Consider the following 18351-nt stretch of genomic DNA (forward strand, 5'->3'; position numbering starts at 1 on the left):
AGAGAGTTGTTGCTATTCCTTTCTTCGATCTCCTGTTGAGTTTGTAGGTGTTCAGAATGGTTTGATCCCTATCCAGCTGAATTCCTGAGAGGAGACGAAATCCAGGTCTCCTACTCCTCCGCCATCTTGCTCCGCCCCCTTTGGGAAGGTTTTTAATTATGAGTTCATTTTCATTGAGATAGAAGATGTTTATGTTACCTATTTCTTTTTGGTTAAATTGAGATAGTTTGTGCTTTTCAAGGAATTGATTCAATTAAGTTGTTGAATTTATATGCAGAGTGTTCATAGTATTACACATATTATGCTTTTAATTTCTGTGAGACTGTAGTGATATCTTCTCTTTCATTCATAATATATCTATCTTTGTTCTCTTCTTTGTCAATTTTTCTAGAGGTTCATCAATTTTACTGACCTTTTCAAAGAACTGACTTATAATTTCATTGATTTTTCTCTATTATGTTTTTAATTTAATTGATACCTGCTCTTTATTATTTTCTTCCTTTTGCTTGTTTGGGGTTTTCCTATCCTTTTACCTTTACCTTTAATCTTTAAATTCACTGACTCTTTTCTGTCATCGCCTTTGCTGCCATGTCCATCTAGTGAATTTTGTTCATTCCCATCACTGTATTTTTTTAGTTTCACAGTTTCTTTTCTAAGACTTTTATCTTTCTAGTCCTTTCAAGTGTGTTCACCTTCACTTGGAGTATGCTTATAATAGCTGTTTTATAGTCTTCAGTAATTCCACCATCTTTGTCATCTCACTGTTGGAATCTGTTGTCTTTTCCCCTTACCTATTGAGATTTACCTGGTGATTGATATGCCACGTAGCTTTGGATTGCATCCCAGACAGTTTGAATATTAGGAGATGCTGGGTTTGTTTAAATCATAAAGAGATTGTTGATTTCTTTCTTTTTTTTTTTTTAGCAGTCGATTTGAAGGGTTAATTAAGTTCAGGCCTTAATTTCCAACATGCCTTCTGTGGGCTGTGGTTCCAATGTGAGTTCAGTTTTCAAAGCCTTGGTAGTGCTATTCAGATGTGTCCTGTGTGTGTGCCACCTAGTGGCCAAGTCCCATACACGGTTCAGTTCTCAAGCCTGGTGTGTGTTATTCAGGGTCAGACCTATGCATTTGCAGTTCAGAGGTGAGGCCGGGTGAGTTCATACACTGCTTTATGGGATAGCTCTATTGCACTCCCTGTCTCTGATTTCCCTGGCACTTTTGATTCCCTAGGGTACCTTTTTACAGTCCTGTGGCCAGAAAGCTGGGGCTTTAGCTCCCCCTCTTCTCCATGCTCTTTCTGTGACTGTATCTGTGCTAGAAACCAAACATCAGGAGGTGAGAGAGAGAGAAAAAAAAAAAGCAACTGTGATTCATCCCTGACATGTGGGACCATAGCTCTTCTGGTCAGAGAGAAGGATCCCATTTCTTAGAGTTTTAAGTGCCAGTTTAGTCCCTGCCTCTGTGGGAATGCCTGGGGGCTGGACAGAAGAGAACAGAAAAAAGAGAAAAAGAAACCCTAGGATTTCCTCAGCCTGTACTCTTTCTGAAATTTAGGAGTTATTTGTTCTGACTCCTGACCAGGAAATGAGGATTTCTCTTGAAGCTGCTTCCGGTGCATACTTCTTGGTTTGGGGCTGCCTTTTAGTCCAGACCATCAGGCCACACAATACTGGAAGACAAAGTTACAGGAAACTGACTGCTGGTTTGGTGGTACTTCAAATTCTGGTCTCCTTTAGCAATCCACCTGGCACCATTTACTTTTCAGAGTTCTCGGATGGCTGGTTCCATGCATTCTCTCCAGGATGTATGTTTGTATTCAGTGAGAGAACTAGGATGGAGCATGCTTACTCCATTTTGCCTGGAACCAGCATCCTGATCTGAGTTAGACAAAATGACAACATCCCTTTAAACTCTTCTCTTACCAGCATGTCTAAGTTTTGGATATAGTGTTGATTAGATAATGTGCTGAGTTGTCTTTTTTTTTTTAAAGGTTTTATTTGTTTATTCATGAGAGACAGAGAGAGAGAGAGAGAGAGGCAAAGGCAGAGGGAAAAGCAGGCTCCCTGCAGAACAGGGAGCCCAATGCAGAACTCGATCCCAGGACCCTGGGATCATGACCTGAACCAAAGGCAGACGCTTAACCAACTGAGCCACCCACGTGCCCTGAGTTGTCTTTCATTCAACATTAATAAAGACAAAAAAGGAAAAATTATTGGCATGTTTCAAATCCAATAATTTTAATAGAATATTTTCCTAATAAGATTCTTTTTTTAAAAAAGATTTTATTTATTTATTTTTGCAAGAGAGAGAGTGTGCATGAGCGGGAGAGAGAGGGGCAGAAGGAGAAGCAGACTCTCCACCGAAAAGGGAGCCTGATGTGGGACTCGATCCCAGGACCCTGAGATCATGACCTGAGCCAAAGGCAGACACTTAACTGGCTGAGCCACCCAGAGCCCTTCTTAATAAGATTCTTTTTTTTTTTTAAGATTTTATTTATTTATTTGACAGATAGAGACATAGAGAGGGAACACAAGCAGGGGGAGTGGGAGAGGGAGAAGCAGGCTTCCCGCCGAGCAGGGAGCCCGATGTGGGGCTCGATCCCAGACCCTGGGACCATGACCTGAGCGGAAGGCAGCCGCTTAACAACTGAGCCATCCAGGCACCCCCCTAATAAAATTCTTATAATAAATGAACAACCACCATTTTCCCAGTATGATTTTATGGATTGATCTCAATTTGTGTCCAAGCCTCAAAAAATCTTTTATTTTGTATTCTTTATCTTGTGTTTTGATTCCTAGTTACAGAGCTACACTAAGAGTTATAAGTTAAAGAGCTGAAGGAATAGTCGAAGTGTTACATATTGAGAGTTACATCAACACATGAAAATAATAAAAATGCTTAGGAGAATGAGGGAGAAAGCACAGACCTTTCAAAAATAAATTTGGACCTTTTAGGAAAGATGGTATCTTAAGCTCATGTTTACAAAACCCATCTTTTCCCAGGAACCTACTAAAATGATCAAAAAGAATGAGGAGTGATGGCACTCTGTTAATGCTGAAATGACCCAACTTATTCAACAAAATTTGAGCATTAATGGGCATTCAAGGAGGATGTGGAGGAGAAGCAGATCAGCTAAGGCAATTTCCATCCTCTATTCATCTGTCTATCAGTCCGTCCATCCATCATCCATTCCTCTTTCCATTTGTCCATCCATCCATCCATCCATCCATCCATCCATCCATCCATCCATCCATCCTAGGTGTTGGTTAGAAAACAGAGTAGGAGAGCAAGAGTGGAGGCAGTGGTCTGGAGGCCAGGTAAGAGATGATGACAGTTAGAATAAGGTGGTAGTAATAGAGATTTTTTTTTAAAGAGATACTTTGGGTATATTTTGAAGGTAGAACCAGTGTGATTTGTTCATAGCTTAGATATGAAGGGAAAAGGAGAGAAGAGCATCAAGGTCATCGTCATGATCAAATAAGGTTTTTTCTAAGAAAGCAGGGCTGGTTCAGCATTAAAAAGTATATTATTGTCATTCATTAAATTCAACAATGCTGAAATTCAATCAGCAAAATTTAACATCCATACTCGTGAGATGAACACGAGTTCACGTGAGATGTGAGAAATCTCATCTCATACACGTGAGATGAAAGAAATTTCCTTACTATTACAAAGAATATTTGTTAGAAAATAACAAGAACACCTCAACTTTTTTGGAAAGAAGGGGATTATGCCTACTGTTTGTACTGTTACTTAGAATTGTTCTGGGAGTACAAATATTTGAAGTAAAAAGATAAAATTGTTATTACTTGTAGATGTTAAGATGTCTTGAAATCTACCAGAATCAAATGGAGAAAAATGGCAACTAATGATAAAGTTAAGTAAGGTCAAAATGCAGAAATCAATTTGCTTTCATATATATTAGCAATAACCTGCTAGGAAATGCAGTGGGGAAAAAACATTTCAGAAGCAACAATACTGAAGTAAAATACCTAGGAGTAAACTTAACAAGAATTATAAATGTATAATATTTATATGGAATATACGCCATAAAATTTTATCAAAAACTATTAAAAAAGCATTGTTTATTTATTTTGTGTGTGTGGTTTTCTTAATTTAAATTTTGTTATTTAACATACAGTGCAGTATTCGTTTCAGGAGTAGAATTCAGTGATTCATTACTTACATCAACACAGAGTGCTCAACATGACAAGTGCCCTCCTTAATACCTATCGCCCATCTAGCGCATCCCCCACCCTCCTCCCTCCATCAACCCTCAGTTTGTTTTCTGTCATTAAGAGTCACTTATGGCTTGTTTCTCTCTCTCCCTTTTTTTCTTTCCCCCTTCCCATATGTTCGTCTGTTTCTTTCTTGTATTCAGCCATCAAAAGGAATGAAATCCTGCCATTTGCAATGATGTGGATGGAGCTAGAGTGTATTATGCTAAGTGAAATAAATCAGTCAGGGAAAGACAGATATCATATAATCTCACTCATATGTGGAATTTAAGAAAAAAGAGTTGTTTAAATGAAAATTCATACCACACTCTTGGAATGGGAAGAATCAATATTCAGAAGATATTAATTCTCTTCAGATTTATCTATAAATCTAATGTAATGCCAACAAAATCCACTGGGATTATTTTTGGGGATGCTGGCATTAATTCTAATGTTTATCTGAATGTATAGATGTGTGCATATAGGTTATGTCACTATTTGCCCTTCTTAAGGCTAGACCTGATTTTAGTTCTTTTGATAGAAATGATGGGACAGAAATTTCTGGTACCTGGGGGCCTGTGAAAGAATCATCCTGCTTCTCTTTCATTCCCTATAGAAAAACAATGTTATGTAACATTCAGGAGTATACCATACTGATTATTTTATAGAATGAATTATTTCTTTGTATCTGAGCAGGACAGGACTCAGCTACCTACCCCCACCCCAGAGCTTTCTGTGGGATCTAGATAGGATTTGGCCTGCAGTCAGGTTGTAATGGCTCTTAGCAGAAATGATTGGCAATGATGATATCCAATTTTAATGTTTGAAGTGACTCTAATGAATGGATTTCTCTGTTTTTATTTGTTTGTTTGCCTTGTATGTGTATATTTTAATAGTAGCTAGCTAATATTTTTAGATACAAATTTCTTACGAGAAATTTGTAAGCATAGTATATAACATTTATTGCAATAATGTGAAATTTATGTTTCTGAGAAAATTATGCACAGATCTTGGGGTAACTCACTTCATTACAGTTAACAGTCATAATTTGTTTTTTCCATCTTTTTTTGGAAGGGAAGGAGGGAATCATTAAGTGTAAGGTACATGTCATCAAAGTTTCATGTCTATTTAAGGAATTTGACCAGTGGACTTTAGGAACAAATACCAGGAACATTTTCATGAGGCTTTCAATGGGAGCAGTGGATAGTGTCAGGAATGGGTTGCATTCAGATCAAATAAAATTAGCTGTGAGTTGACATTTGGGTGAAGCTGAGAGAGGGTTATGTGGGAGTTCATTATACTAGTCTCTTTACTTTTCTATATGTTTCATGTTCTCTAATAAAATGTTTTAAAAATAAAAGAACAGAGATTAGCAAACAGAGCCGTCTTTTGTTTTAAGAAAACAAGACAGTCCCAAAACCAAAGAAATAAGGTTCATAGGAGAGATATCCAAAAATACTCATCTAAATATGTAATCAAAACACTGTGAGAAGAACCCAAGGCACTCTGCTCTGCCCCCACCTCTTGAGGTTTAGAGATTGCTGAAGATCTTAGAAGCAGAGAGTACCGATGGCCACTTCCCTGGCTGCCCTACTGTGGGATGACCTGAACCTGGTCCACACCAGCTGCTGCCAGGTGCCTGGACCGTGGTGAACCTGTGTTCCCCTGGACTCATGCTGACTCCCGTGGAAGGGGCTCCTGTAAAGTCTCAGGGAAACCAAAGAGTTTATTACTTCATTCTAAACTCGTTAGGGCTTCTTCTTTAAGGAGTCTTCCCCTCACCACTGGTGGTCCCACCCCAGCATTACACAGCTACACAGTGTGTGTTGCTTGTTGGTTTTCTTAGAAACTCAGTGGTAGTAAAACCCCCAAGAAAAGCAATGATGGGAGGAAGGGGAATATGACTGAGGAGGGGTGCATGAGAGGTTTTTAAAGTACTGGTAATACTGTATTTCTTAACACAATTTTAAAAAATTATTCTTGAAAGTAGACATAGGGATGTCTGGGTGGCTCAGTAGGTTAAGTGTCTGCCTTCGGCTCAGGTCATGATCCCAGGGTCCTGGGATCGAGCCCTCCAATGGGCTCCCTGCTCCACAGGAAGCCTGCTTCTCCCTCACCCACTCTCCCTGCTTGTGTGCCTGCTCTCGCTCTCTCTCTCTCTGTCAAATAAAGAAAATCTTTAAAAAAAAAAAGTAGATATAAATGTTTTAAAGAGTCTTCACCACAAATTGTACATGTTAAATTTTTCAAATAAAAAATAGTGCTATATATGAATGAAGCAATACCATCCAGATAGAGACTTATGTGAGGATATAGTACATGGGAAATGAGGCATTTCAAACCTGTGGGGAGGGGGCGGGTTCAATAAATGACATTGGGACAATTGGCTGGGCTGTCCCTTTGGAGGGAAAATGTGAAATTCTAGATTGCACACTAGATACAAAAATTAATTATAGCTGGATAAACTATTTTTAAAAAATTCATTAAAGTAGTACTGACATGATACTACCTAGAGAAAACCCTAAAGACCACCAAAACATTACTAGAACTAGAACAGTCACAGGATACAATATCAATGTACAGAAATCTGTTGCCTTTCTGTACATCAATAATGAAGCAGCAGAAAGAGAAATTAAGAAGACAATCCCGTTTATAGTTACACCAAAAATAAAAAAATACCTAGGAATAAACTTAACAAAGAAGGTGAAACACCTGTACTCTGAAAACTATGAAACATTGATGAAAGAAATTGAAGGCAACACAAACAAATGGAAAGACATATCATGCTCATGGATTGGAAGAACAAATGTTAAAATGTCCATGTTACCCAAGGCAATCTGCACACTGAATGCAGTCCCTATCAAAATACCACCAGCATTTTTCACAGAGCTAGAACAAACAATCCTAAAATTTGTATGGAACCACAAAAGACGCTGAATAGCCAAAGCAATCTTGAAAAATAAAAACAAAGCTGGAGGCATCACAAATCCAGATTTTAGGTTATATTACAAAGCTGGAGTAATCAAAACAGTATGGTATTGGCACAAAAATAGACACACAGATCAGTGGAACAGAATAGAAATCCCAGAAATAAACCCACAATTACACGGTCAATTAATTTTTGACAAAGGAGGCAAAGATATGCAATGGGAAAAGGACAGTGTCTTCAACAAATGGTGTTGAGAAAACTGGACAGCTACCTGCAAAAGAATGAAATTGGACCACTTTCTTACACCATACAGAAATATAAACTCCAAATCACTTAAGGACCTAAATGTGAGACATGAAACAATAAAAATCCTAGGAGAGAACACAGGCAGTAGTTTTTCTGACATTGGCCATAACAACATCTTTCTAGATATGTCTCCTGAGGCAAGGAAAACAAAAGCAAAAACGAACTATTGGGACTACATCAAAATAAAAAGTTTTTGCCTAGTGAAGGAAACAATCAACAAAACTAAAAGACAACCTACTGACTGGGAGAAGATATTTGCAAATGACACATCCGATAAAGGGTTAGTATCCAAAATATATAAAGAACTTATACAACTCAATACAAAAAACCACAAATAATCCAATTAAAAATGGGCAGACATGAACAGACATTTCTCCAAAGAAGCCATCCATATGGCCAACAGACACCTGAAAAGTTGCTAAATATCACTCACCATCAGGGAAATGCAAATCAAAATCACAATGAGGTGTCACCTCACACCTGTCAGAATGGCTAAAATCAACAACAAACGGTGGGGATGTAGAGAAAGGGGACACTCCTCCACTGTTGGTAGGAATGCAAGCTGGTGCAGCCACTCTGGAAGACAGCGTGGAGGGTCCTCAAAAAATTAAAAATAGGACTACCCTGTGATCCAGTAAGCACGCTACTGGGTATTTACCCAAAGAATACAAAAACACTAATTTGAAAGGATATATGCACCCCTATGTTTATTGCAGAATTACTTGCAATAGCCAAACTATGGAAGCAGCCCAGTTGTCCATCAATAGATGAATGGATGAAGAAGATGTGCTGTATATATTACAATGGAATATTACTCAGCCATAAAAGGGGATGAGATCTTGCCGTTTGCAACAACCTGGGTATAGCCAGAGAGTATAATGCTAAGCAAAATAAGCCAGTCAGAGAAAGACAAATACCGTATGATTTCACTCATATGTGGAAACAAAACAAATGAACAAAGGAAGAAAAAGAGACTAACCAAAAAACAGACTCTTAATTATTAGAGAACAAACAGATGGTTACCAGAGGGGTGGTGGGTGGGGGGATGTGTGAAAAGGTGAAGGGGGTTAAGGGTACACTTGTCATTATGAGCACTGAGTAATATATGGAATTATTGAATCACTATATTGTACGCCTGAAACTAATATAACACTGTATGTTAACTACACTGGAATTTTTAAAAATCCAAAGTAGTAGAAGAAAATATATTGAATATCTCTATTATGTTGGAGAAAGTTCTTTCTTTATATAACATTACTGTTAAAATTCATAAAGAAAAAGACAGCTTTGGGTGCCTGGGTGGCTGTTAGTTAAGCATCTGCCTTCAGCGCAGGTCATGATCTTGGGGTACTGGGATCGAGCCCCACATGGGGCACCCTGTTTGGTGGGAAGTCTGTTTCTCCCTTGCCCTGTGTCCCTCCCCTCTGCTCATGCTTTCTCTTGCTGTCTTTCTCTCTCTCTCATAAATAAATAAAAATTTAAAAAGAGAGAGAGAGAAAGACAGCCTTGACTTGTCCAAAATTAAAAACTTATGATAGAAAAGATAGTACCAAAACAGGCAAAGGACAAGTAAATAAATGTGCTTGGAAGAAGTATTTTCAATTTCCCACATTAGAAAAGGAGTTAATTTCCTTAATATGTCTTCATATATTTGTTTACTGTATATATATATATGTGTGTGTGTGTGTGTGTGTGTGTATATGTGTATACTATATATAGACACTTTTTCACATATATGTATAAAAATTAATTACTCGGGCGCCTGGGTGGCTCAGTTGGTTAAGCGACTGCCTTCAGCTCAGGTCATGATCCTGGAGTGCCAGGATCAAGTCCCGCATCGGGCTCCCTGCTCAGCACGGAGTCTGCTTCTCCCTCTCCCGCTCCCCCCTCTTGTGCTCTTTCTCTCTCTCACTCTCTCTCAAATAAATAAATAAAATCTTTAAAAAAAAAATTAATTACTCCCGCATTCCCAATAGACAATGGACAAGAGGCACAGTAGGCAATTGAAGAAAAATTAGAAATATAAGCAATCATTAAACATGTAAAATGACATTCAGCTTAACTAATTACAGCAGTACAAGTTTTTTTTTAAATTTCATTTTCTATCTTTATAACTCACAAAAGAATTCATCCCATGATTCATCTTTAGTGTTTATGAGAAAATGAGAATTTAAAATCTATTTTTTTAAGATTTACTTATTTTAGAGACAGAGAGAGTGCGGGGGTGGGGGGAGCAGAAGGACAGGGAGAGAGAGAATCTCAAGCAGGCTCCCTGCTGAGTACAGTGCCTGACCTGGGGCTCCATCCCAACACCCCGAGATCATCAACTGAGCCGAAACCAAGAGTCAGTCCCTCAACCGACTACACCACTCAGGTGCCCTGAGAAAATGAGAATTTAGAAACAAATCCATTTTCTTTATTTCTTCAGTGTCTGACAATTGTTCAACATAGTACTGGTGAAGTAAGCCATAGTTCAAAATAAAGTTAATTTTTAAAAAAATTATAATTTGCAAGATTGCCCATCAATATTAGTAAACTGATCACAGCCAATAGTTTAGAATCAAAGATAATCAGTAGACTTATAGTAGAAATAGTGTTCTAATATTACCTGGCTTTTTCCTACATATTTCATTTTCCCTTGGTTTGTATTATTATTTCTAATACATAGCACATTATATGCTTAAAGATGATTTATAAGGAATCTGTTGTTTTTCCTAGTTCAGGAAAATAACTTTTAAATAGAAGGCAAGAAGATAAAGTTATTATTGAATCTTAAGAGAATACATAAATCTATAATTTTCATTTTTTAGTAAGGATGGAGACGATAAGAGGAACCCTGTGATCATTCATCGAGCCATTTTGGGGTCAGTGGAACGAATGATAGCCATCCTCTCAGAAAACTATGGGGGGAAATGGTAAGTGATATGGAAAAGAAAAGCTGTATGTCTATCATTTTGAACATTTTGAACAAGATAGGATTATTGCGAAAAAATTGGTGGCTCTTGCCTTATAACTAGCAAGTATCCAAATAGCAAGGAATCAATTCTTATTGAATCTGCCATGTCAGGAAACCAAAACAAAGAAGACAAAAGCAGCACAACCTAAAACTGTATCATTTACCTTTTGGGGAATGCAGTAGAATTGAAGAGTTATCTTTTCACCTATTTCAAGTCCTTTAAAGATCTGGTTGCGTCTGGTGATCCTGGGAGTACAGTTCAACCCCTTGCTGAATGGCCATCCCTCCTTCAACCCTTGTTGTTCACCTCCTGGGGGTGCCCAATCAACATGGGGAGAAAAACACGTAAACCTGGTTCACAAATGGCTCTGAAAAATACTTTGGCACAAACCTAATGGGGAGAAGTGTGGAAGGGAAATGCCCCTGAGTGCAGGAATTTGAGTACATCTCATAGTCCTCTTTCCTTGGAAGGAAAAATGGCCAGACATATGGAGTTACAGCCATGCCTGGGCTCTGGTGACTGCTTTGGCCACAAGGTCAGAGACCTAGAAGTAATTAGATTGGAAATAGATGACAAGTAGATATGAGGGGGAGGAACATGGATCATCACTCAGAATGGGCCATGATGGTGACGTCACCCACCCCAAACCCTCACTGTTGGGTGTTTTTAAAGATTCAAATACAGGAGGACCCATTCTGTGGTTACCATCAGCTTCATTCTTCCCCCAGTGGCTGCTCCGTGGTTCACAAACAAAGTGGCCACTCGGGGATACGGGCTCAACAACATGGGCCTCCCCACGTTCCTTCTGGCAGTGCCTCTTCTGAGGCCTCAATCTGCCATCAGTAGGGTTCAGTCCTGGTCCCTCCTGTGGAACCATAATCCTGGGGAACAGTCAGCTTTCTGGGTCCTTCTCATCATGCAAGGGCCAGTGACTTGTCCTCACTGGAGAAGATATCAGTTCTGGAATTTGCTTAGCTCTTCCTTCCTCCCATGCATCTGTCAACAGCACCATGTAAATACTTACTGGGCTTCAATGGTCAGAAACACGATAATGCTTCTGACCATGGAAGTAAATTTTTTTTTTTTTTTTTTAGCAAAAGAAGGAAGGTGCTGAGCTGACGTGGTGGGATTTGCTAGTATTACTGTGCCCCCAGAAGCAACTGGCCTTACTGGCAGTCAAGGCACCAGGTGGCAGATGATCCATCTTGTGATGGCGCATCCAGTGGAGGTGGAAATGCTGCAGCCCAGCAACCATGTGTGACATCTTTGTCTCCCATCTCATTTTGAAGAAATTGACTGAGATCTGCTCACGCAGTTTAGTTGTGATTTAGTTCTGTGCTGCTGTCGATGGGCACAGTCCCTGCAGCTCCCATTGTTGACCCTGGGGCGCTCCCATTGTTGACCCACAGGTCTCCCCCAGAGCTCCATGTCTCCACACCACCCCTGCCAGAATTGATTCCATGTAGTACCTCCCCCCAGGTGCTGCTCTGTCCCAAATCCGTGCACCATGCTTGTACATGCCAGATCACGTGCCTGGACTCGAACATGTCTAGGGCAGCTGGGGAAAGCAAATTTCTCAGCAGGCACTACAAGGTGGGAAATTCCCCAAGCAGAGGGTCTCTAAGAGGTCCTGGGTAGCTAGAGTCTGTGTACATCCCTGAAGTTTGATTTGTGATCTTAGAGAAATGTACTTAGGTATCATGGGTTGTCCAAGCTGTTAAAGTTACAGATAAGCCAAAAGAACATGCATGCTACCTAAGTATGAGTTAACACGTTGACATTTCTTTCCGGTTGATCCTGTTTTAAATAGTTTAATGTAGGTAAGAGATGGTGGTGTCTCGCCCGAGAGTGGTGGCAGTGAATGTGCTAGAAAAACTAAAAAGAACTAGTGGAATCAGGAGATGGAGTGGGAGACAGAAGATGGTGCTGTGCACTCAATGGGCTGTCCCTCACCGTGCAGACTTAGGGCACAGGCTGTGCAATCCATTTATCCAGAGTTCAGACGCCTGCCAGAGTTGTGGTGGACACCTCTCCAAGAGCTCAAAATAGAAATTGTTAAAATGTGGCTCCCCTGGGGATGGGGTGAGGACAGAACTCAAAAGGAAATGCTTACTTTTCACTTTATCCACTGTATTCCCGTGTTTTATTATACGTATTATTACTTTTATCATATGCGTTATTTTGCTTTTGTAATTTAAGAATAAATTTCTAAGTGTTCATAAGGTGCCGCCAGGTAGTGCCCACGGCATTTCCTTTCACCTTCAGACAAAGTACTGATGAAGAAGTATTTCCCGCATTAAACATTGCTTATACCCAACTTCCCATCTTTTTTTTTTTAATTTCATTTTGAGATAATTGTAGATTCACATGTAGTGGTAAGAAATCATGGAGAAAGGTCCAGCATACCCTTTACTCAGTATTCCTCAATGGCAGCATCTTACAGAACTCTATACAATATCATGACCAGAAAATTTTTGATACAGTCCACCAACCTTCTTTAGGTCTCACCAGTTCACATGCACTTGTGTGTATGTGTGTGTTGAGTTCTATAAAATTTGAGCACCTGTGTACCCACCATCAGTTAAGATAGAGGACAGTTCTGTTCACTTATGAGGACTCCTCGTGCTACCATTTTATTGTCACACACCTCCTACCCCACCCCCATCATCCTCCTCCGACAGCCACTCATCTGTTCTCCATCTCCATAATTTTGTCATTTCAAGAATGTTACATAAATGGAATCACACGGTGTGCAACTGTGTGGGATTGGCTTTAATCACTCGGTGGAATTCCACTGAGATCCATCCAACTCGTTTCAAGTCTCAGTGGTCGGTCCCCTTTTATTGCTGATAGTGTTCCATGGTGTGGATGCACCAGTTTGATCATTCATCCATTGAAGGACATTTGGAGTGTTTCCAGTTTGGGGCTGTTATAAATAAAGCTGCTATGAACATTAGTGGGAAGGTTTCTGTGTGAACATGTTTTTTCCTTTCTCTGGGGTAAATACCCAGGAATGCAATTGCCCTGTGGTGTGACCCAGTGGCTGACCTGTTCTTCCCTCCCTTTCCTCCCATAATTCCCAGCTTCCCCTTTTGTCTACCCTGTTGCTTTTTAGCTCTCAATATGGTTTGGTTTACTTCCACACCACTCTGCTGAATCTGCTCTCTTGTGAAGTCTTACTTTAAAAAAATCTTTGGCTATGTTTTAAATCACATAATACATAATCATCATTAGATTTTGAAAATACATATTTTATATATTTTTCAGGCCTTTCTGGCTCTCTCCTCGTCAGGTAATGGTCATCCCTGTGGGGCCAACTTGTGAAAAATACGCACTTCAGGTAAAATCAGAGATAGAAAAGTACATAATAATCTCGGCATGTCATCTGTGAAGGTTATTGACTTGGAATGTTATTTGTGCCTTAAAATATTGCATAACTAATACATTACTTTAGCAACCCACATTTTCAGTAATTGAGAGTAACATCTGAGTCACGTCTGTGTAGCTGGATCAGGACTATTTTATTTCTTAATGTTTTTGAGAAATGGGGATTTTAAAACATCTCATACTTAAGTTATTCTTTTCCACATGGCTCTATTAAGGAAGAATACTTGTCTATTGCTGTATAACAGATAACTCCAAAACTCAACAACCTGGGACCACAAGCATTTATTATGTCACAGTTTCTGCGAGTCAGAATCTGGGAGCAGCGAGGCTGGGCGCTGCTGGCTCAGGGCCCCTCAAGAGCCTCTGGTTGTGCCGCTGGCCAGGGCTGCCTTCCGCGGGCTCACTCACTTCGTTGTTGGAGGCCTCAGTTCTGCACCCCGGGTGCTTTTTCAGAGGTTCCCTGAATATCCCTCCCAGCGTGGCAGCTGGTTTCCCCAGAGGGAGTGATGTTAAAGATGTGGAAGCCATAGTCTTCTAGCTTCATCTCAGAAGTGACATGCCATCACTTCTGCCCTTCTCTGTGGTCACATAGAGCCACTTGGTACAATGTGGCAGAGACGACACAAGGTGTGAATACCCTGTGGGTCATCTCAGAGGCTGGCTACCATAAATATCATCATAATGAAAGTGTTTTATTTTATTGTAGGTGTCCAGTGCATTTTTTGAAGAAGGGTTCATGGCCGACGTTGACTTAGATCATAGCTGTACATTAAATAAGAAAATACGAAATGCGCAGCTGGCTCAGTATAATTTTATTTTGGGTAACTTAAGTTTATATTTTCTCAAATGCTTGTGTTTTTTTTTCACTTTAATTCCAAAAACTGGTCTATCTGAATATCTGAATATAGTATAAACTACATGAGTATGGTATAACTATGTGAGTGGTGAATGGTGTAACTACATGAATATGGTATAACTATGTGATTATGACAGTTTATTACCTGTACACAAAGAACAGTCCATGGTGTTCCTGGTTAGCTGTTCTTAAATACTCTTTGTTATTTGCTGAAATAAGAGTTATAAAACCTCACGTGAATCCTGTGGGATAGTATCACTAGCAATAGTTAATATCTCAAGCCAACAAGGAAAAAAATGTGAAAATGATTTCATCAGTAGAATTATGCTGTTTATGTTTCAGTCATGTGACAGGCCTCAAATATTCTTCCTTGCTTTTCTGATTTATTATTAATCTTTGGGATTAAATTAATCAGTGGGAAAGATGCCGAATTTAAGGTGATCAGAAGAAAAGAATTTAAGTGAAAAAGTGTCCTTAAGACATATGAGTACTTGGATGCAGTATCTAAAATTTTGACTTTAAAATGATTCAGAAATCAAGAGAAGCTGATCCTGGATGCCTCCAGGCATGATATTGTTATCTCCAGTAAGTTGAATGATTCTGTAGGAGGTAAAATAAATATGCATAGGGTTGTCCTATCCGCAATTTGTCATCGAAAGTATTTGACTGTGTAGTAGATATTGTGATGTTTCAATCAGGCTCCTTCTGGTGACAGAAGTCTCACATTGACTTAGACAAAGATGGAATTTATTGGAAGGGTAATGGAGTATCTCCTGACATGGAAGGTAGAATTAAATTAGACGAGTATTAGAAGAGTAACTGGAGCAAGCTGCTCAACCCTTATCAGGACTGTTTCTCCTCATTTCTTTTTTTTTTTTTTTTTAAAGATTTTATTTATTTATTTGAGAGAGAGAATGAGACAGAGAGAGAGAGCACGAGATGGGGGAGGGTCAGAGGGAGAAGCAGACTCCCTGCTGAGCAGGGAGCCCGATGCGGGACTCGATCCAGGGACTCGATCCAGGGACTCGATCCAGGGACTCCAGGATCATGACCTGAGCCGAAGGCAGTCGCTTAACCAACTGAGCCACCCAGGCGCCCCTGTTTCTCCTCATTTCTAGCTCCTACTTTGCTCTGGTTCTTTGTGCTTCTCTTGAATATCTACTTTATTCCCCTTACCTGGTGACCAATTTCTTCCTTCCACATGGCAAGAAACAAGCCTGCAGATTGCTGCATCATCCCACAGTAAGGGGCACTAGAGAGAAACTTTCTACCTACTTTCCAGAAAATTTTGATTGTCTGGTTGGGCATGGGTCTGGTGCCTACCCATATTGCCATATGGAGTCAGGGGGTCTGTCATACCCATATGCCATATGGCATATGGAGTCAGGGAGACCTTTCTCCCTGCTCCAGTTTGTGCCCCAAGACTACAATATGTGTTTGTGCAAGTGGACAATAAGGAAGAGGGGATTAGAAGTCATTCCTTCTCTCAAGAAATTTACTGTCAGGCTGACTTCATGGCCATTAGATTAATAATTAGTGATTAATACTGAAGAAGAACTCAAGACATGTGTCATATGACTATTGACTTAATATTTAGTAAATCACTTATTTAAGATATGTTTATTACCCTTTCTTTTCCACAGTGGTTGGAGAAAAGGAAAAGACAAATAATGCTGTAAATGTTCGAACAAGAGACAACAAAATTCATGGAGAGATTTCTGTAACTTCTGCCATTGATAAGTTGAAGAATCTCAAGAAATCACGTACACTAAATGCTGAGGAAGACTTTTGAAGTTCTTCCTTGTACTTGCTTCTATGTAACCTTGTTTTGACCCCTAAAAATGCATTTTTCTTTATCGCTAGTACTTCTAAGAACTTTTAACTCACTGATGGGCACAGTGAGAAAGGAGACAATAATTAGCTGATATAAAAAGTTTAGTTCATTAATGTGTCTGAAGAGAATACAAGGACAAGCTTGGGAGATTTTTAATTTCCCAAATGCCTTGAAAGACTTAAGTGGGAAATGTTATTTATTGAAAGAGGGAAATACTAGGATATGAAGATTTGGAGAGGTTATTGCTGAGATTGTGGTTTTCAAAAGATAGACTTCAGATTAAAACCTGCAAAGCTTGTTTAAATATAAGGGAAAATCTTATTTTCTAGGACAATACATCTCAGGTATTTTTATGATTGTTTTACTAAAGTTCACACTGAAACGTTATCTCCAAAATTGGAATCGTCACTTAATTTGTTTTAATTAACCAACAGCCACAAAAGAAGCGACTAGTACTAAATACTGGATTATTGACAAAGGACTCAGAACCTCAAATTCAGTATTGTGGAATCTACTGTTGTTTGCGGTGTAGGTTAAGAGTTGCTGTTTTAATGCTTCTAATTGACAACTGTTCATCTGTAGAAAAAATAAATTCCTAAATAAAAGACAACACACAGTGTTTCCAGTATTTCAGTTATGGGCTTATACCACAGTAAGCTGCTCCCCTAGAGTTAAATTACTTTTTTCATGAGATGACATTCTACTGATTTACAGACTCTGTTAACCTTAAAAATAAAACTGTCCATTATTTTACCAGCCAAAATGGATTCATTCGGGAATAGCAGATAATTTTAATTTGAGACATGTAAGCTATCACAAAACCATAGACAAGTCTGGAGAAAAAAGGAGAGGGGGCTGCTTTTTTATAAAGGGGGCAGGAGCGAGTTTGGAAGGGCTGTTATAAACAAAAAGTCCACTGGAGTAAACTGGGAGTTGAAGTGTAGCGGCTTTTCATTGGCTGGGTTGTGACAGTTTCTCATTGGCTGGACCATCCCCAGGCAAAGAGAAAATCTTTCTTCTTTTTGCTGGGGTAATAAAGTAGAGGTTCTTCCTGTTGGGAATGCAAGGTGCCTCTCTTGGAGTACAATTCTGTAGTCCATTAGGAGTGGTAGGGCATGAGAGCTCCCCCTTCTGGCCTCCTGGCTCCATCTTAAATGAGGTTCCCTTTATTCAGTTTCACAATTCAAATGGATTTCTGATTTTAACTGAGAGGAACGCCTTACTGCTCAGAACCGAATTGAAATAGCTTTATGCCAGTAGAGAATTTAGCTACCAATCAAGAAGTATTTATTGGGTGTTATATGGCTAGATGCTGTGGAATTCAAAATAAATTTAAGACATGCTCTCTCTTCTCAACATCTTTATTAGCATCCTGAACAGTTAGTAAACAAAACTGTATTATGTATCAGACCTGTATAGTACTAAGAGGTGCAAATTGTGTGATGTAATTTTTAAGGTAATATTTATTGAGGTCTTATTGTGTGCCAGACACCATTCGGTATATTCTTTTCTTTCATCAGAACTGCTAGTGAAGGAGTGGGGAGTCAGAAAGCCCCCAAAAGAATCTTGTGGCAGGTGGGTGGGAAGGAGGAACGCACATCAACAACACAGGAGAAAGTATGCTGTGACAAAAATAGGTGCAGTCTGCCATCTGAGCACACAGGGAGCCAGAGGCCCGGGGGTGCAGCTCCCCTCCCCAAGGCTGGCCTTCTCCAGGGAGGGGCCCATGCTTTGGACCCCCCTTTCACATCCCAGGGTTCTTGTCCCAATACTCCTGGACCTGAATACTTGCCAGGTATATTTACTGCCCTCTCCCAATCTCAAAGGAACTTTCTGGAGTGTCCTTAAAGAGTTGGTTAAAGGTG

At 39.6% G+C, this 18351-nt stretch overlaps 1 protein-coding gene across 2 annotated transcripts in view; it reads left to right on the forward strand.

Moving 5' to 3' along the window:
- Positions 1 to 17096, forward strand: part of TARS3 (threonyl-tRNA synthetase 3) — a 72124-nt gene extending 55028 nt beyond the window's left edge. For both annotated transcript variants that reach the window (XM_081831547.1, XM_081831546.1), the window contains 4 exons: positions 10263 to 10367; positions 13677 to 13749; positions 14503 to 14617; positions 16296 to 17096. In XM_081831547.1, the coding sequence (XP_081687673.1) occupies positions 10263 to 10367; positions 13677 to 13749; positions 14503 to 14617; positions 16296 to 16444 (442 nt within the window). In that variant the 3' untranslated portion in view covers positions 16445 to 17096. The remainder of the gene's footprint in view (positions 1 to 10262; positions 10368 to 13676; positions 13750 to 14502; positions 14618 to 16295) is intronic.
- The last annotated feature ends 1255 nt before the right edge of the window (positions 17097 to 18351 follow it).

This window comes from Leptonychotes weddellii, chromosome 9, assembly GCF_054177405.1.
Source record: "Leptonychotes weddellii isolate Sample4059 chromosome 9, ASM5417740v2, whole genome shotgun sequence".
Taxonomy (NCBI): Eukaryota; Metazoa; Chordata; class Mammalia; order Carnivora; family Phocidae; genus Leptonychotes; species Leptonychotes weddellii.